The sequence below is a fragment of the Garra rufa genome, chromosome 15 (genome assembly GCF_049309525.1).
Source record: "Garra rufa chromosome 15, GarRuf1.0, whole genome shotgun sequence".
NCBI classification, from domain to species: Eukaryota; Metazoa; Chordata; class Actinopteri; order Cypriniformes; family Cyprinidae; genus Garra; species Garra rufa.
Genome location: NC_133375.1, coordinates 2,811,168 through 2,832,329, shown reverse-complemented (window position 1 = coordinate 2,832,329; position 21,162 = coordinate 2,811,168). Strand labels below are relative to the sequence as shown.

The 21,162-nt window shown below is 36.7% G+C and overlaps 1 protein-coding gene across 1 annotated transcript; it reads right to left on the bottom strand.

The window, feature by feature from the left end:
* Positions 1 to 12: 12 nt before the first annotated feature.
* arid5a (AT-rich interactive domain 5A) lies at positions 13 to 20,579 on the bottom strand. The gene is made up of 7 exons (XM_073819001.1): positions 20,505 to 20,579; positions 16,259 to 16,347; positions 6,988 to 7,153; positions 5,440 to 5,492; positions 2,808 to 2,905; positions 2,505 to 2,658; positions 13 to 1,936 (listed from the first exon to the last, which is right to left on the bottom strand). The coding sequence occupies exons 1-7, from the start codon at positions 20,506 to 20,508 to the stop codon at positions 710 to 712; spliced, it is 1,791 nt and encodes a 596-aa protein (XP_073675102.1). The 5' UTR covers positions 20,509 to 20,579; the 3' UTR covers positions 13 to 709.
* Positions 20,580 to 21,162: the final 583 nt, after the last annotated feature.

The window sequence follows — 21,162 nt, the reverse complement described above, 5'->3', positions numbered from 1 at the left end:
GAAGGCCTGAAATGATCTTGACAAATTTATTTTATACAAAAATATTTTTTACATTCCGTACGTCCATACATTAGACATTTTTCACATTGTTGGTGCATTGTCAAATGCATTGATCTTGTCAAGGGCCTTGAAACTGTAATACAAATGTTAAAAAAAAGAAAAAAATGTTGATGAACCTCTTTCCATTTGAGCCAGACTAGCTCAGGAAATGATTTAGTTACGCTGGACCCTGAATCGTACCACAAAGTAATTTGTATTCATTAGATTTGCATTAAAAAGATTGTTTTTGCTTATTCCGTATCAACAAGGCGGCTGTTCTCTTTTACAAATATAGATACACAGAACATATCAACATGTAGCATTTACATTTTTAACAGCATTTGGCTTTCATCCAAAGTGATTGACAGTGCATTCACTGCTACATTTGATCAGTATTGGGAATTGATTCCAAAACTTTCCAGTTGCAAGTGCCACGGAATACCAACTTGTATGTAACAGTCTTTCAGTTGGCATTAGTCTTCAAAATCGACAGGAAACACTTTGCAACCCATTTTACTTAATCCTGAAACTTGATCCTTCAGTATCAGAGTTTATAGTAAATAAAGTCTGTTTTGACAAAGTAAACTCATCAATTTTGGTTTCACGTTGACCTACAGACCTGAATAATAACAGAACTCTAGATGGTAAGGACCAGTTGTTTCATAATAGTTCAGTATGGCTGCAGGCCTGCCATGTTGTACCCATTGGGTGGATGCCAGATCGGTAACTGGTAAGGGTAAGAGGGCAAAGCAGCCTCGTAAGACCCAGAAAAGGAGTTGCCCACTGGCGGGCAATGCATAGAGTGGGTCTGAGCAGGAGGTATTAGATTAGGCGGAAGAAGTATAGGTTGAAAAGCCTTCAACTGTTCGGATATATCTGCCCGTCTCTCTAAGGTTGGCATGTAGGGCATTGTTAGACCGGTATGGGGGTGGAATAGGAACTGCTGGGTAGGCATAGGCTTGGGCAACCCTGTCTTTGGTTTCTCTTTCCTGTCCATAATGCGAAGTGGAGAGGCTATTGGTATCTTCTTCAAGTAGGCTTCTTCCATGGTGGGCCTCTTTAGGAGGTGTTGGGGGTAGGACATGTGTGGTTTAAAAGTGGGCTGTAGTGACACAGGTCTACAGAGATCTCGTGGTAAGACCTTGGAAAAGCTGGAGTCATTGACCCAGTAGGGTTTGGTGTATGCAGGTGAAGTCAGCCTGTGGGATGCAAATCTGTTCCCAGATTTATCCAAGATCCATGGCGAAAGACTCCTCTGGGTCTTTTCGGGATGGGTCAGGCCAACTTGCATGTAATCCCTATAATGGTAGCGGTGATAGTTGGCAAAATCTTTACTTCCCGGGTAACATCCGAGAGGCTTACAAACTCCGGTGCTAGCAGCCTTGGATGTAGGGAGAGTGGACAATCGAGAAGGTGTCCTACTTTCGGGTTCTTTGGAAGGAGACTTCTGGATCGTCACGGCTATGCAGTCCTCAGAGGAGACAGAGTAAGGAGAGGGGCTACGAGACAAGGAGCCAGATGGAGAGGAGACGGGAAGGGGTGAGCCGTCGGAAGAATGGCGGGTGCGAGTAGAGGAAGGACACATGGGAGATTGGGAAGAGTGGGATAGCTGAATGACAGAGGGTCTCTCCAGTTCTGCACCATCCTCTAAAGCGCCAGAGGCGGGGATGTTCAGACTAGCCTGTGCAAGACGCTTCTTTTTCTCCAAAGGAGAGATCACCTCAGTCGAGGTGGGAATATGAAGGAGAGGGATCTCTCTGGAGCAGGTGCCATGGTGAGGACCGTGGATAGAAACCGCAGATGATTGCTCAGAGTCTAAGCGATCGGAGGATGCCAACCATGGACTGTGATGGGAACACATGCCTCTGTCACAGTGATGATCCGATCCCATTTTTTCCTGAGAATAAAGGAACATGCTTCAGGACAAGGAGCACACAGATACATTTCCACACATAGGAAATTTGGAGATATATACTATACATCATTTAGATTTATATTGTTGTATGTAATATTATATGTAGGGCTAGGTCAGGGGTCTCCAAAATCGGTCTAGAAGGGCTGGTGTCCTGCAGAACTTAGCTCTAACCCTAATTAAACACACCTGAACCAGCTAATCAAGGTTCTACTAGGCATTCTAGAAGCTTCGAGGCAGGTGTGTTAAGGCAAGATGGAGGTAAAATCTGCAGGACACCAGCCCCCCAGGATTGAGTTTGTAGACCCCTGATTTAGGCCAGGGTTGTCAAACTCTTGAAGCATGTTCCTATCACTACATAGGACAAACTGTTTAAATAATGGATGGGCGATTCAAATGGTCCATTTCAATGAATCAATTTAACCATCTGTTTGCATCAATACTTGAAAACATACCACCAAAAAGCTGAAGTTCTCACAGCCATATCGCCCAACCCTAACTGTACATTTGACAAAGAGTTTCTTTGATCCAAGTGCATATTCTTCCTGCTCACCTCGCAGTCTTCTCTGTCCATCTTCCTCTTCTTCTTTCCCTCTGGCTTACTTCCCCTGATCTCAGGGCTTCTTTTGTACTGTTTTCGAGGTTTGGAGGGTGGTAGTGGTTTATCCTCCTCCCCTCTCAGTTGACGCTCAAAGGGCAACACCAACCTGCACAAAGAAAGAGTTTTACTGTTGGAGTCATGGCTTAGTGGTCAGTGCGCATTCTTTGAAACCTCAACTGAGCGGTGTTCATGTGGGCAATGTGAGTTTGACTGATCCGACTCTGTCTGGTTCGTACAGTTTACAATTGAGTTTACCTTTCGTAGTGTCTGCGTGTGCAGGTGGCTGCACTTGTACTGCCTGGACTACCACCCAGCTCGTCGTACACATTCTTCCATAGCCTCCGTGCTGTCACCTGTGAGCAAACACAACATTATTATACATAGAGAAGAAAACAGAACTTAACTATCTACTGTATATAGTAGGGGTGCCCAATCTTGGTCCTGGAGGGCCGGTGTCCTGCACAGTTTAGCTCCAACCCCAGTTAATACACACCTGAACCAGCTAATCAAGCTCTTACTAGGCATGCTAGAAACATCCAGGCAGGTAGGTTGATGCAAGTTGGAGCTAAATTCTGCAGGACAATGGCCCTCCAGGACCGAGTTTGGGCACCCCTGGTATATAGCTACTTCTTTGGCAATGATTAAATTACAAACCCAGATGTTAATGACTAATTCACAAGAATTGGGATAGGAATAGTTAGGAGTTGAGATAGAGGAGGGATGCTGGAAAACTGTTGTGGGACAGAGGTAAGTTGTATATACTGTTGTGCTAATTAAGTTGATTATCTAAACGTGCTCCTCCACATCTTTAATAAAACATCATTCCCGCCTCGTGGACCTTCCTGATCCTATCCTTCTCTCTCTCCCAATTGCTTCCTGTCATATCAACTGTCCTATTACAAAAAATGCAAAAAAAAAAAAAAATAGTTTGGAGTTCTGTCAGCAGCAATAGCCTTGTGGGCAGCGTGCAGACATATGCCGCAGTTGAGCTTCAGGTGTCCCGAGTTTGATTACTACCTTGTGGACTTTTCCCAATGCTGTCCCCCTATTTTTCTCCCACTTGCTTCCTGTCATATCTCAACTGTCCTATCACAAAAAATGCAAAAACACCCAAAAAATTGTTTGGTGTTCTGTCGGCAACGGTAGCCTTGTGGGCAGCATGCTGACATATGCCGCAGTTGAGCTTCAGGTGTTCCGAGTTTGAATCCCACCGTGTGGACCTTTCCCGACCTGTCCCCCCTCTTTCCCAATTGCTTCCTGTCATATCTCAACTGTCCCATCACGAGAAATGCAAATACACCAGTAGCTTTGAGGGGAGCACGGTTGCGCTTTGGGTGTCCCGAGTTCGAATCCCTCCTCGTGGACCTTTCCTGATCCCATCCCCTTCTCTCTCTCCCACTTGCTTTCTGTCATATCTCAACTGTTCTATTATGATAAATGCAAAAAAAATTGTTTGTTGTTCTTTTGGTGTCGATAGCCTTGTGGACAGCGTGGCGACATATGGCGCAATTGCGCTTCGGATGTCCCAAATTCGAATCCTGCCACGTGGACCTTTCCTGATCCCGTCCCCCTCTCTCTCTCCCAATTGCTTTCTGTCATATCTCATCTGTCCTATGACAAAAAATATATATATATATTTTGGTGTTCTAAGAGTGCTGATAACCTTTTGGGCAGTCCGCTGACATATGGTGCAGCTGTGCTTCGGGTGTCCCGAGTTCGAATACTGCCTTGTGGACCTTTCCCGATCCTGTCCCCTGTCTCTCTCTCTCCCACTTGGGATGCGTTCCCAAAGTGAATTTTGTTTCGAATTTGTTTGTTCAACTTGTTTACCAATATAAAGCTGTATAATTGGGAACTGACTTTGAGTAAATGGTGCTTCAGGCATCACTACTGACAATGGACAATAGATCTTTGCCCACAGAGTTACACTAATGTGACCGTGCCTTAAGGAGTTTATTGTGCATTTCTAAATTAGCATCTATGCTTGCATTTTGTTTTCTCGGACTGACAGTGCGTGTATTGCATGCACTCCATTATCAGTCTGATCAGGTCTTGTCATAGTGGAACTTCATGATTAGTCACTAGTTAGTTTCAGAGGTTGCCTCATATGTGTCTAAGTGCATACCCCAAATTTATTTTCACAGGCTGATAAAGGTTTCACCTTTAAAATGGTACTACCACCTTTACTGCCTGACACATTGCTAAATCAATTAATGACAGAGGTACTTTTATTTATTTACAGGTGTCAGTCCTCTGACTTTTGTTTAGTGACAGCAAGCATGTTCAGTTTAGTTGTGTGACTGGAAAAAAAATTGACTGATGCAATAATGGCATTTTTTTAGCAAGACTCGTTGCAGAGTATAAGGTCAGACTTTCCACTCCCAGACCCAATTCACACACATGCATAAGACCCTCTTTGACCAAGACTAAAATTATATACAGACAGACAGACATTGTTTTGTCAAACATCGGTTTTACTGACCACACGCACACTCATTAAAAAGACAAACACTTTAGCACCTTGAAGTGAGTGGAAACTTTAAGTGTGAGAGAACAAAGCTTTGAAGCAACGGGTTTGGGCAGAAAGAGCTAGGGGGAAGATGGACCCCCGTTCTCATTGTGGTCATAACGGTCACTGTTGTATGTATGATGTGGCCTAAAGCCATCATAGTTTCCACTGTGCAAGAGCAAGTGGCAAGTGCATGACCTGCTTCTCAACTTCCTTATAAGTTGCGGAAGCCTTGGGCAGTTGGCATACTTGCACAATATATCGACAAGATAATGCTATCAGGGGTGTGAATGAGAGATGGGGGAGATAGACCAACACCAGGTTGTGAAAGGTCTGTCTGGAGGTTTGTTTTGCTCAAAGTTGCGTGAGGATACTTACTGCATCATATCCTCCAAGCGTCTCCACAGCTTTGTAGATTTTCCACAGGTTGACTGTAAAAAAGACAGAGACATGATTGTATCAAATACACAATCGTAAAAATCAAGTTATGAGATGTAGATGGCATTTCTCATCAAAACTGGGCTTGAGTGAAATGAGGTGTTCTTCATCTCCAGGAAGTCTATTTATTTTATATGAAGTAAATACGTACATACTGGGACATTTTGAAATACAGTTTAAAAAAACAAACAATGCCAGAAATGTTAACATTGTTGCAAATTTAGCAAACTAGGCTACCTAGTTTGGTAGCAGATGTTGGTTTGTAGTCATTAATTACCATTCTTTCAATGTTTTACACAACAACATTTGTAAAAATGGACAAAATGTGACTCTGGATCACAAAACCAGTCATAAGCCAATAGCCAACAATACATTGTAGAGGTCCAAATTATCTATTTTTCTTTTAAGCCAACAATTATTAGGATATTAAGTAAAGATCATGTTCCATGAAAATATTTTGTAAATTTTCTACTTTAAATATATCAAAACTTAATTTTTAATAAGTAATATGCATCACTAAGAACTTCATCTGGCCAACTTTAAGACGGTTTTCTCAATATTTTACATCCTCAGATTCCAAATTTTCAATTAGTTGTATCTTGACCAAATCTTGTCCTATCCTAACATCCATACATCAGCTTTCAGATGATGTATAAATCTGAATTAAAAAAAAAATGTAACCTGGTTTTGTGGTCCAGGGTCACAAATGGAATTAGATTTATTGCCTTTCTGTTCCATTATAATTTAATTAACTTACATGAAAATAGCTTTTTAATACAATAATTAAATATGAGTTTAAGAAATAATTGAATTTAATTGAATAATAGCTTCATTAATTAGTTAATTTTAGATTTTTTTGCATAACAGTTTATTTAACAGTTCTCACAACAAAAATAGTGTGATTTCTGGCTCATGGCACACCAAAGTGTACCACATTCTTGGAAAGTGGTAAATATAGTACACGATTTAGTCAGCATCTTGTTGTTTTTTTAATATTAGTGGTTTAATGGGTGCAAACATTGATTGCAGTTGTGTTCTGTTATGAAAAATCATGCTAAATGTAAGTAATAAAATGCAGGGGAAAGGAAAGAGGAAAACCTTTAACTTTGCATCTGATCTTTCTCTTATAAAAAGACAGATTCCAACACGGACATGTTGTGTAATATGCCCTCATGCTCAAAAACCATGAACAAAACTATAGAAGGAAAACAAAACATGAGCCTGAGACAACACTAAACACGGGTTTCACTTGGTTTGTGGCCACAGTGTGTTTTGGTGAAGTGCATTATGGCTGCGAAGAGCTTTAAACTAAAACGTTGCATATTACATTTATTGAATTACAATACATTTGCATGATTTTGAGAGTATTTGAGGTTTTTGTGTTGGGTCGCCACATGATGTTCAATGTGAAATCGACATCTCGAAGCAAAACCATCTGAAAACCACTGATTTAAATGTGATATTACATGCAACAGTATTCAGACTCACTCTGTTTAAAGCCAAGATGTGGAATTCTCTCTATAGGCGTGCCTCTATCCTTCATGAAACAGTAGAGATTGGTCACAAAGGTCCTCTCCTCACTCTCAGATTGTTCGGTTCGGGAACCTTCCTCGCTGCTATTGGTGGACACTATGTTCTCCATCTCCCTGGTGGTCTATTGAAAAAAAAAATGGAAACAATTAGACAGAAAATTAGTATAGTTGTCCAAAGTTGTGCTTTTACTTGAAAAAAGAACTGTACTATTACACCGTGATAAAAAAAAATGTATTATTTTCATTTAAATAATAATAATCAGTTTAGATTATGGTAGTATTTCTTGTAAAATTTAACTACAAATATTTGTTTTTATGTAATAAGAATTTAAAAAGTCACCATTAAGAATAATGGCACTTACAAAAAAGTTAAAACTTCCAGATACAGATAAAAAAGAGGGGTAATGAAATGGTCACAATGCAAAATAAACAAATGTATAACCAGAAATTCCCAACATAACAGTTGGATAAGCAATAAATCTACAGTATGAATGTGCACTGTACGCGATATAGGCAATATATGAATGCATGTGGGTGAGTTTGTGTCGTTTACAGGAAGCAGCGTAACTGTGCTTCGAACAACCTTCGAATTTCACTTTCACACAAATAGGCTGATAAATCTTCTCACTGATTCATTTAGTCAAAGCCTCATGCAAAATCGCAGGTGATATAGGTGTTCATGCAACTCCGTTCCGAGACCAGTCATATTCAGAGTGTGAGACTGAAAACACAACAGCTTTGGCTTTCACCACCACTTTCAATAAGTAACCAGACATCCTGTTTGAAGGGAAACCGAACCACTGGTGGGGTTTTCACAAAGGAAAGCTGCACTAGTGCTGTACTCCACGCTGTGATAAAGACACAAGTGGTGCAAACATGAGAAACTTTGCAGTTACTGCAAGAGGGCGGGAGACGGCTGTCCACAAATCTTGTGATTTTTCAGCTGAACGCAAGAGCATGAATGTAGCCTTCCTTATCTGTATGATACTAAAAAAGCGAAGTGGGATTATGAGATATGTTCCTCACTTCACACTTTCGCACACTTTAATCAAAGGCCTTGTGGAAGATGCTGAACTCCAGAATAAAGGGCTTTAATAGTTTTAAAAGTTCACACCGCAATTATAACAATAACGATCCAGAGGAAAGACAACGTTGATGATTTTTTTTCCAGCTGATGACAAAACTGCGGCACACGCTTAGAATAAACAACATTTTATCATGCATTATTGTGGGCACTAATATAGTTATCTTTATGGACCACACACACACACGGCTCACGCTACGGACCACAGAAATCTCACTATCAGCCGACGTGAAAAAGAAGTGTGCTTTAGTGTACTGCATGTGAATGTTTTTGTATCTTTAAAGTATATTAAACTGTACTTGCAGACACTGCGATATTAATTAAAAAAGGCTAATTAAGTGTACTTTAAAAAGTGTACTTCATTTATAAATATGACCCTGTTCAAAAGTTTACACACACTTGATTCTTAATACAGTGTTTTTTACTTGAATGATCCACAGCTGTGTTTTTTTGTTTAGTGATAGTTGTTCATGAGTTCCTTGTTTGTCTTGAACAGTTAAACTGCCTGCTGTTCTTCAGAAAAATCCTTCAGGTCCCACAAATTCTTTGGTTTTTCAACATTTTTGTGTATTTGAACTACTTCCATCAATGACTGTATGATTTTGAGATCCATCTTTTCACACTGAGGACAACTGAGGGACTCATATGCAACTATTACAGTAGGTTCAAACGCTCACTGATGCTCCAGAAGGAAACACGATGCGTTAAAAGCCAAAAATGTAACTTATTTTGTCTTCTGGGAAACATGTAAGTATCTTCTGTAACTTCTGAAGGGCAGTACTAAATGAAAAAATATGATATTTAGACAAGATAAGAAAAATGTACATCTTTATTCTGTTCAAAAGTTTTCACCCCCTGGCTCTTAATGCATCGTGTTTCCTTCTGAAGAATCAGTGAGTGTTTGAACCTTCTGTAATAGTTGCATATGAGTCCCTCAGTTGTCCTCAGTGTGAAAAGATAGATCTCAAAATCATACAGTCTATTTTTAGAAAAGGGTTCAAATACACAAAAATGCTGAAAAAACAGAATTTGTGGGACCTGAAGGATTTTTCTGAAGAACAGCAGACAGTTAAACTGTTCAGGACAAACAAGGGACTCATGAACAACTATCACTCAACAAAAAAACAAAAAAAAAACAGCTGTGGATCATTCAGGTAACAACACAGTATTAAAAGTCAAGTGAACAGGGTCATTTTTATAAATTCAACTATTATTTTCTCTTGTGGACTATGTGAACATCTTTTATGTGAAATATCTAATTCAGGTCAACATTAAACAAAAAAAAAAAAACATTCATTTTGTATGATCCCCCTTATTTTGGTCAAACAATGGTATGTAAACTTTTGACTTCAACTGTATATAAGCTGTAGGATTTTCAAAAGAAAAATTTAAAAGAGGAAATTATGGGCATTTACTGTCATTATGCAAACTATATGTACTCATGTAATCTATGAAAAAGTAACTGTAATCTGATTATGAGCACTTTAGAGTTTAATATAACCTAATTACAAGTCCTTAATTTTTGAAATCTGATTACTTAATATAGATTACTACATAATCAGCGCTTCCTACCGGCTATTTTAAGTTTATAAAATGGCTTGGATCCCTCCTTCAGTGTACTTTTATAGATTTTTGCCTGTTTACACTGCAAAAAATGCTTTTCGTACTTAAGATTTTTTGTCTTGTTTCCAGCCAAAATACCTAAAAAGTCTTGAATTAGGAAGGATTTTCTAGACAAGTAAAAAATGTTGTCTTGTTTTTAGTAAAAACAAGTCAAAATTAAGTGAATTTTTGCTTTAGACAAGCAAAATAATCTGCCAATGGGGTAAGAAAAATAATCTAGCTGTCTGCTTGAAATAAGATTTTTTTTTCTTACCCCATTGGCAGATTATTTAGCTTATTTTAAGCAAAACCTCACTTAATTTTGACTTTTTACTAAAAACAAGAAAATAATTTTTACTTGTCTAGAAAATCCTCCCTGATTCAAGAATTTTTTGATATTTTGGCTGGAAACAAGACAAAAAATCTAAGTAAGAAAAGCATTTTTTGCAGTGTAATCATCTGAAATTTGAAATGCGTAGGTCTGATATCTTAGAAACACCTTTTTGTCATGATTTGCGTTATCGTCAATTTTTTTTAGCACACACAGTTCAGAATAAATTACACACTAATGCGCTCGTTTCAGCAAACGTTGCAAATAACAAGTAAGCATAGACAATCAGCACCTTGTAGACGTTCTTGCATAGCAAGGAAGGAAGAAGCCCTGTTGAAAGAAGGAAGTAAGTGAACGTTATCTAGCGAAAAACAGCATATTCACCCTGAGTGGCAAAATGCTATAAGCTGATCGGGCCAAAGTGGAACTGCTAGCAAACTAGCTCGCAAGCAAACAGGACAATGACCCACAGTGCTGCAGACAGGCCGCAAGTGAGAAATGAAAGAGTGAAGGCTTGCAGAAATGAACACCAGCCATCACAGGATTGCCCACTCAGAAACAACACACATGACTTATATAGGAAGGGGGCTAGAAATGTTGGTAAACCCTAGAAAACAAGTTAATGTAAGCAAAGTAGGACAAAAACTGCTTATGGACAGCTAGTATACATTGTGACTTGATGTATGTTTGGCCAACTGGCGGTTTAAAGGGTCACTGGAATAAAGTGGCCCTTGTTTTGTAATCAAATGTAAATGAATGTCCTTGTCACATTTTCTTGGTTGGGTGATTTTATAATTAGAAGTAGCCTACATTTGGTGTCCGAAGTCATTATTTCTTCTGGTTTCTTCGAATGGTTATATTATTTTAATAATGTGTTACTCATTGTCCACAGTCCATAACAATATAATATTACTGCAGAACATGTCTTAAATAGCTGAAAATCATGATTTCTTTTCGCATTAGTGCATTTTTTCAATCATGTATCATTGTGTAATCAATTTTATTGTACTTTTCTTTTGTCAATATTTCATTCATTTTATTTATAAAAGCAATGATTTACTTAATTCTACAACTTTTTCTTATGAAAACGTGTGTCCGTAAATCTTGCATCAACTCTGTTACTGTACCATACTTTGCCTTCAAATTAGTGGAAATATCTCCCACAACTATGTAAGATACAGAAAATTATGTCACTTTCCCTTACTGATATAATCTGAAGCACTGAAAAGTCTATGTGCTCGCTCTGAGAAAATATTTGAATCTAAAAAGTTACACCAAGAGTTATTTTATAAAGTGTTAAAACACAATATCAAACACAATATCAAAGGGAAAACTTTTTTTAAAATCTTTTAATCATGATTTAATTAGTGCCATGTGCTCTTAGCATTTATGCTAGCAAGTAGACTTTTAAGGCAAAAGATAAATAAAATAGTCAATTCTGTTACTGTCAAACTCTGTTACCAAGGTCAAGTGACAATGCTGATAATGTGGTAACAGAGTTGAAGGTCCACCGGACAATTCTGTCAACTATGTTACTTTACAATTCTGTTAACTAAAGCGTCAACTCTGTTTATGAACTATATACTCCAAAAAAATATCTTAAACATTACTGATGCAGTTTTGCACCCTTATAATGTTTCAGCGATTGTTTCTTTTTTACTGGATATTGTATATACATTTTCAGATAAAAAACTGCTCCAAGTGGACGTTTCTGTGAAGACATAGGTCTTTTTTTTATTTTTAGGGAATGCATGGGTGAAATATTATCTCAGGTTTAAGGACTATTTGTCTAATAAAACAAGACAGATTTTTCCTGTTATGATTCATTGTTATTTCTACATACTGCCTAATTTGTCCATAACAGAGTTGAAAAACTACCATGTAGTAACTTGTATTTGGCAAACACTGAGTTACTCAAATTAAATGTGTTTTCAATAAGATACTGTAAATTATAATTTTTTTCTTAACTTTATGAAACGCCAAATGTATCTCCAATTATATAATCACCTGGTTAAACATTACTTACACTATCGGAAAAAAGAGAAAAAATATATTTTTATATATTTTTACGTTAACAATGTAATCAATATTCAGTTTATTAAAGACAAGTATGAATCTCATCAAGTTAGTGTTTTTAAGCATTTTACATTTTTTTCTCCAGAAGACAGTAATGATTTAAACAATACAGTGCCTTGCAAAAGTATTCATACCCCTTCATTTTTTCACATTTTGTTTTGTTGCAGCATTATGTTAAACTGCTTTAAATTAGTTTTCCCCACATCAATCTACACTCCATACACCATAATAATGACAAAGCAAAAACCAGATTTGCACATTTTACAAATGTATTAAAAATAAAACACTGAAATAAGTACATTGCATAAGTATTCATACCCTTAACGCAGTACATAGCTGAAGCACCTTTACAGCCTCAAGTCTTTTTGGGTCTGATGTGACAAGCTTTGCACATCTGCATTTGGCAATTATCTGCCATTCTTTGCCTCACCTTTTCACCTCTCAAGCTCTGTCAGCTTGGATGGGGGCTGGCAGACATTTTCTAGAGTCCTTGTTGTTCTAATCATCTTCCATTATGGATAATGCTTCTGTGAACCTTCAATGCAGCAGATTTTTTTTCTGAACTCTTCTCTAGATCATTGCCTTAACGCAAGTCTGTCACTGAGCTCTACAGGCAGTTATCTTGACCTCAGGACTTGGTTTTTGCTCTGATATGCATTTTCAGCTGTTAGACCTTTTCTGAGAGGTGTGTGCCTTTCTAAATCATACTCATTCAAATGAATTTGCCACAGTTTAACTCCACTCGAAGTGTAGTAACATCTAGAAGCAATATGAATGCTCCTGAGCTAAATTTCGAGAAAAGTCAGAAAAGGGTATGAATACTTATGCAACGGGATCTTTTCAGTTTTTTATTTTCAATAAATTTGTCAAAAACCTATTTTTTGCTTTGCCATTATGGAGTAGGGAGTGTAGATTGATGTGGGAGAAAGTAATTTACAGTAGTTTAACATAAGGCAGCAACATAACAAAATGTGAAAAAAAATGAAGGGGTATGAATACTTTCACAAGGCACTGTATATTTTATTTATGAACTTGTCAGCTATTCTTTGTTATAGTTCACTTTTAACTATTTTTTAATTTTTCAGATAAATATTGCTTACAGACAGAGATTTACTATAAATTTCACCAAGCTGATCACTCACTAAATAGTGACGAATGTTGTTTTTGGGCATTGTTTTATTTTTATGAATTTTTTTTTCTCATCCAATATTTTGAGAAGACACTGTCTCCCTTGCCTCCTCAGAGGAAATGCCCCTAGCATAAAGTAGTGTAGGTGACTTGGTCTGTTTGCTTGGTTTCGGGACTTCTCAGCTAAGCTTAGACTGGTTTCAGCAGGTTTTGTAGCAGGCTTAATTGTTTGTGGAAACAATTTGTTGGAAACACCGTTTGGTTAAATCACATTCGCCCGCCAAAAAGGTAAAAAGACAAAAACAATTTGTAACAGCTCGCAAAGAGAAATTCCCCAGTGACTACGCACAGAAAGCTTTGGATTTCCATTTGATGACTTTGGTGGTTGATCTCAGCCGTTTGCTGCCAAAGCAATGTTCAGTTTCACACTGAATAGAGTTCCTCAGAGAGGGTAACTTCTTCCCAGAATAAGGCCTCTACAATGACTAATATTGTGCATATAGAACTTTATTCTAGCCTCTGAGTAATATAGAAGATAAGAAGGCCCTTTTTCACTGTACTGAAATGAGTAAACGTTCAGGCCTGAGTTTATATCTCTCTCCTCTGAAGGGAATAATATCACACATGTAGGCCCAAAAGCTGGGGCAATCTCAAAGACTCTGATTCATTCTTTCCCTCGCCTCAAGCGTAAATACAACAGAGAAAAAATATCACGTCTTCAGCTCTATGGGTGGTGCTGAGCTCCATTCTGTCCTGAATTGAGTCATCTTCACTGAAATTTCATTTACGGTTTTATCTGATTGCCATCTACCCAAACACTTCCTGTTATATTGACAACACTGATAAGCAGCTTTGAGGAATAGATTGTTAGCACTAGTTCTTGGAATAAATATTTGAATATCTGTTAATCAAGAAAAATCAGTTTTTGAGAAAAACGAAGGTGGTATTTTTTCAGAAATCGGTTTGGAATGGTATCACACAGCCATTTCGTGCATTGTCGAATGAAATTGAATCAAAGAAGAGATGTTAAGCATAGTAAAATGCTTGAAGCATGCTTTCCTAGGCCACTTGATATGTGACAAAAACAAAAGAATACTCGTATAATTTAATACAGTCATATCAAGACCACAATAGGGAAGAGCTTAGCTCTTAAACGCTACCTTTGAGTTTCAAACAGGAAGGGCTTTTTATGTGTTGAGAACAGTGCCCCCGTCCCTCTCGAACTGCGGCTAAAAGTAGCACAGACCCCAGTGTGAGAGACTTTCTGCAGCTCTCAAATTTCCACCTCATTCAAATTTCGGAAAAGTGCGTGGGTTCGTCTGCAGCGGACGTGTCAATAACACTCTCAAACTGAGAGTTTATACATGCTGATGAAGACGCAGTGGCATGGCCAGCGCTCGCCACCAAAACCACATTGCTTTCAACTTCTGACGCCACCCTGGAAATATGATGCATCTTTGCACTAGCATACAAACGCTGTTTTCAATTACCAGAAGTGTGAGAGAAAAAAGCCATCTGTGATTGTTTATATGCGTATCATAAAGAAATGACTGTTTCACCAATGCGACACTCAAAACTCACTCATTCACTTGTTATTCTGACGCACTGCCGAAATGAAGAAACGAAAACTGTAACCGAAATAAATGAGACCAGAGGCTGTTGAGTCAATGCATGTAAATATACTGGAATACGGATTTTTTTCAGCACACATCAGAGAACAAAAAGTTTTTTCTTGCAAAATGAAAGTCTAATGGACTATCTAACCACAAGGGTAACGCTTGTCATGTCTCATGTGACTAACTACTGTTACTGACATCAGCATTCTCCGTAACCGAAATACTGCAATAATACCAGAAATCAATTTGGCAACAGTCATTAGATCGAAAGGGGAAGTGAAATGTTATTTTTACAAGCTAAATTTGCACTTCAGCCACATTAGGAGAATCAGTTGTGAAATTTACATAAACTACATACAAATTCAAATTCACGTTTACAGTTTTGAGAGATGATCCATAATCATGCCTTAAGGGGAGACACTGTAGGCAAAAACACTGTTTTTTCATGCACCTGTCAAGTTTGAGATTTTGGGCTTTTTGGTGTTTCAGAAAGTGTTTTTTCAGACTAGTGGAAAGAAAACACCCGAAAGACACTATTAAGTGTTTCTTTTATAGCACTTTATCTATTTGTGTCAATAGATTTCAATTACAATTCATATTTTTAAAGGCCGTTTTCTCAAAATTAGTTTTTCTCCTACACTGAGCCAAAAATCTCCACTTCAGTAACACTTACACACACCAAACGTTACATTTTTATTGCTGTCTATATTCTGAATGTTTTTACAGAGGGATATGTTCATATGCAATTTGCTTGATTTTATACAACATTTTATTCCCCCAAAATGGTAAAAATTTAATTTTATTCCCCCCAAAATAAGTCTGTTTTTTTCTGAATTATGGAGTGACAATATGAGATACCCAAAATCCCATCTGTAAAAACATTTGACTCTAATATGGCAAAAAAAAAGTCCAGTGTTTAGATTTTTGTACTAGAAATGTATGCACATATTTGATTAAATAATGTCTCATTTGCATATTTAAAAAGATTTTAGAAAACTTGTAATACAAAAAATGTTTGCAATTATCAATGCAATCAATCAACTGGGTACGCAAGGTGATAGCTATTAGTTAATTTTTTACCCTATACACCTGCAGTGTCTCGCCTTAAAAGGACAGTTCACGCAAAATAATACAAATTCTGTCATCATGTACTTGGTTCACTTTAAACCCTTTTCAGAGGAACACAAAAGCAGAAATTTTGAGAAGTGTTACGTAGCTTTTGCCACAGAATGACCACCATAAAAATAGTCAGTATGACTGAAATCATATGATATATCCTCTGGTAAACTGAACTAATGAAACGTGTTCTCAACAATGTCTACTTCCACACAATACAGGCTTGGAATGACATGAGGATGAGTATTGAGTGATTTTTTTTTTTTTGTCTAACCTGGTTTGGTGAACTCAGCTCCAGCTGTTTCTTTTCAGAGTCTTCTAGTTCGCCTTCTCCAACATCGACCTCTCCTCGAGGGTCCAACACTACAACAAAGCCACAACAGCGTACTAGTTACACACAAATGAAGGTGTAAACATGTATATACATCAAAAGAAACTGTCTACTGGTGCTCAGCCAATTGAGTTTTTCAGTGGTCGATGTTGAAGCAGATATCTAAATAGGATATCTAAAAACTTTTTATTAATGCTGACTTTTCCAGAGAAACTTGAACTTGAATTTCCAACATGCTTCGGAAAACAATTGGGTTAATACAGTATTACTTATAAGAGAGTTTATAGAAATTGTTATGCAAATTCTGTCATCATTTATTCACCCTGATTTCGTTCTAAACACACAATGAAAATTAAATGAAAACCAATGTTGTTTTGGGCTGTGCTGACTTATTGTATTGGTAAAAACTGCTGAACCATTCCTCAATGTTATTTTAGTATTAAGTTTAACTATACACTATTAAAGTATTTTGTAAAGGTTTAATTTTTATATTTTCAGTTTTGCTTTTATTTTTTAGTTTAAGTTTGAACAATTTTGCTACATGCTTTTTCACTTTTATTAGTTTTCAGGATTTTTTCCCTTTTTTTTTCATGGTCAGGTCAAAGTGTCTAAATATTTTTTTGGTCCAAAATTAGTATCAATTTTATTGGTAGTCCACTGTATAAAGAATTTTTGGGTATAATATGTCACATTTTACTTTATTTTGCTATCCTCATTTACATAAATGAACTACAGTGTCCTACACCCACTAGTAAAAAAATATCTAAAATTATATCTAAATAAGTTTTGGTTTGACTGTATTAGTTTTCTATATAGATATTTGATTTTTTTTTATTTTATTTCAGAATAGTAATTTAGTAATTTCAGTACTGCCAAGACAACATTTCTAGATTTCAAGTTTTTTTAATTTACGTTTTTTTATCTAATATTTATATATTATAGTATTTCAGCTTTATATCAAATTCTGACAATCTATAATTGTTTGAGTTTTTGTTGGCAATAACACCACATAACTCAAAATGTCTTGTTTTAGCATTCAAAAGAAGAAAGAAAATCAAACCGGTTTGGAAAAGAAAAAAGAAGGCAAATAAATGATGACAGAATTTCCATTTTTAGTTAAACTGTCCCTTTAACAACAGTATTGACACTTATTAAATCTACATAAACATCCCTTGCCTCTACACGCTTAGGAAATAAAGTTACAACTCTGTCAATACCTACAAAAGCTAAAAGGTACATCTTTGTACCTTATTTACCCTAAATGGTACATATTAGTACTTTAGAGGTATATAATAGTGCATTAAAAGTAAATATTTGTACCTAAAGTGAAAATATTAGTACATTTTAAAAAGGGTATTACCCTAGGGACAGTTTTTGAGGGTTTTTGTTATGTTTTTGTCACTTATATTAGTTCTTAGTCAAAAGAAATACGTCTTGTCTTGTCTCATTTTAGCCACAATGTGACAACAATTCTAGATTTCAAGTTTATATTTTCCATCTAATATTTACATTTTATTGTATTTTCAGCTTTATATCAAGTACCGAAAATCTATAATTGTTTGCATTTTAGTTAACAATAACACCACAGAACTTAAAATGTCTTTTTAGCATTCAACCTAAGACAAAATATCAGACAGGTTTGGAAAAACAAGAGGGTGGATAAATTATGATTTTTTGAGTTATGAGTTTTATCAACATAAACATCCCTCAACACTGTCAATACCTACACAAGCTAAAAGGTACATCTTTGTATCTTATTTACCCTAAATGGCACATATTAGTACCTTAGAGAGGTACATAATAGTGCATTAAAAGTACATGTTTGTACCTAAAGTGAAAATATTAGTACCTTTTGAAAGGGTATCATCCCAGTGACAGTGTTTTGATTTTTTTTAGCCATTTTGTTGTGTTTTTGTCACTTCTTTTAGTTCTTAGGGTTCTCCATATAGATACACAGAATTTTTATTTCAGTTTTAGCAATTTCAGTTCTTTGGCTCATGACAAAATGAGATAACAATACAACAATTCTAGCTTTCAAGTAAATGTTTGATTGTATTTCAGCTTTATATCAATTACCCAAAATCTATATTTATTTGTGTTTTAGTTAACAATAACACCACAGAACTCAAAATGTCTTGTTTTAGCATTCAACAGAATAAAGAAAGTCAAACAGGTGTGGAAAAACAAGAGGCCCAATAAATGATGACAGAACTTATATTTTTGGTTAAACTGTCACTTTACCTTATTGTATATATTAGAGGTATATAATATTGCATTAAAAGTGCACATTTGTACCCAAAGTGAAAATATTAGTACCCTTTGAAAGAATATCGCCCCAGTCATTTTGGGAATCCCAATGACATTAAATATCAAAATCGGCAGCTAATTTAGCATGAGCAAAGCAACGCTCTCTGTTTACCCAAGATCTGCTTTATAAACTGAAGTTTTGAATCAAGTATTGAATTAACTGGGTGTGTATGAAAGAAAGAAAGAAAGAAAGAGAGAGAACATTCTAATATGAAACCACATGATTACAACACTACTTCCTGTCTGTATGCATAAACCACAGCTATGTGATACTCTGCTCGAATGTAAAAATAAACATTTGTGAGCTGTCTAACAAAATTGACACTCTAATACATCCTCTGATTATAATAAAATCTATATCTGGTATAAACTCACTAATCTCATGAGCTTTTATCATTCATACATTGGCTCAGCCAATTCAGCACTGCTGTTTGTTTTTAATGAACTGGATTGTGGACCTGAATGTGCAGTGATTGCATTTCTATAAGCTTTGTATTTCTGTAGAAGGTGCAGGGGAGGACACTACCATCACACTGAACTTTCGGTGGCCAAATTTCAGGTCAAAAATCGCACTTGGGCGAGCATATCAAGACATCTACTGTTCAGGCATTTGGTGTGAATAGAACCAGCACAATGTAACCATCAGGCACCTGACAGCATCTTATTTACAAACCACACAAGCACTGAATTATAGGTTCGCTCTGGGTAGCCTCTACCTCAAAGTCTCCACTTCCCTTTCTCATAGCCTCCTCACCGCTCTCTACACTCATATCTCAGTCTGTAACATCCAGCAGCGCTTCGCTTTCGAGATCAGACGTTTCCTGTGCCAGGGCACTCAACAGGCTTCTGTTATTTTACTTCCCCTTCTGAGCCACAGTGCAGAAAGATTGTGACAAGTTCGACTGATATTATCACTGGTGCGATAGCAACTTCTGCATTGTTTCTGGCTGCCGTGTTATTTTTTTCCCCGGACGGGACAGATGGGATTAGAGGACATAAACCCAATTGTATTCTTCAACTGAGCATCACTGCAAACATCAGAAGATCTTTTCAAACCACGAATTTGTCATATCCTGGACTGTCTCAGAAATAAAGCCCTAATGTCTGATAACATCACAATGCAACCCTGCGATAGCGTCATAATGTCACAAAACAAACTTGTACATCAAAGGAATGAAAGTTATCAGCAACGATATTTGATAACGCTTCCTAAACAGAAATGTCTTGGGATGTTCGGTCAATAAGCTTATCTGGCCTATTCACATCAGTTTGCTGTTAGTGTATCAGATGAGGGGTTTTACGCTTCAACAGCAATGTGTTGCTATTTCTCTAAACCACTTCCTCAAAGAGCTAAACCTGTTATGGTTACTCATATCTAGTCCTAATTACTGTCACTCAAATTACTAAAAATGACAGCAATGGCTATTATGGTAAGCCACTTAACATTAATTCCTTCCAATACCTAATTATAAGTGTAATCCCTTTATTTTTTTAGTAAGATTTCTTAGTATGAATTATACAATAGCTATTCTGACTATTCATTATATACAACAAGTAAAACCAAAATTATGACTAGTGAGATAAGAAATACTAATAACTCAGAAATGGTTACTTTCAAAACTTTCAAAAATGTAAAAAGTGCTAACATCACTTTATTTACTGATATCACAGTATTTATAGCTAATATTTATATCTTAAATCAAAATGGGCTCTTTACATTTGTTTTCAAAGAAAACTTTCAGTGTCAAGAAAAATATTTCACACAGACTCGACTTGTTTAAAAACTCAAAGCATTAATATAAAGCGTTATTTGACAGCGAAGGCATGTTAGTTTTACGCATCACAAAGTTATCGCTCAATTCATAGTAATATAATGGCTTACCCATTTTAGAAAAGCCCGTCGTCCACAGGTTGTAGTATCAAGAGAGCGTATATTGATGTGTGTCTGTCAGTCTCGTGTAACAGTAATTGACAGCTCGCTCTCCAGCACGCGCTCCTGAGCTCGCGCGCTCTGTCTCTCATTGGACACGCGCTTTCGACAGAACTTCCTCACTCAGGAACCATGGGACTCTGAGTCTTCTCGAAGTGGTACGTTTTCGTTTTAAACAAGTTGGTTTACAGACTTCAAGTGCAGGTTTTCGTGAATAGGTTTTCAGTATGTCTAACTTTAGTTTTGTACTGAATCTTTAATCTCCGCTCAGAGTTTCAGTTTTGAAATATGAAAAAAGTAGAATTATTAGACGTTTTACAATGTCTCTCAGTTATGGCATCATTTCCACTGCAACCTAAATTTTAAACCTAAATTAGGCTAAAGATTTACACCTAAATTAGGCTAAGGTTCGAACAGTGGCTAGCAAGTCAGCCCAGGGCCCATATGCTATAAATTGTATGGGCCCTTCCAAACATTATGGGCTCCAACTCATTTAACTTTACTTATTGTTGATTTCTCTATAATAAATAACGTTATGTGAATATTCAAAGATTTTTTATTAAAAAAAAATCGTGCTTTAAAAAATTATATTTAACGTTTTCAAGTCCTT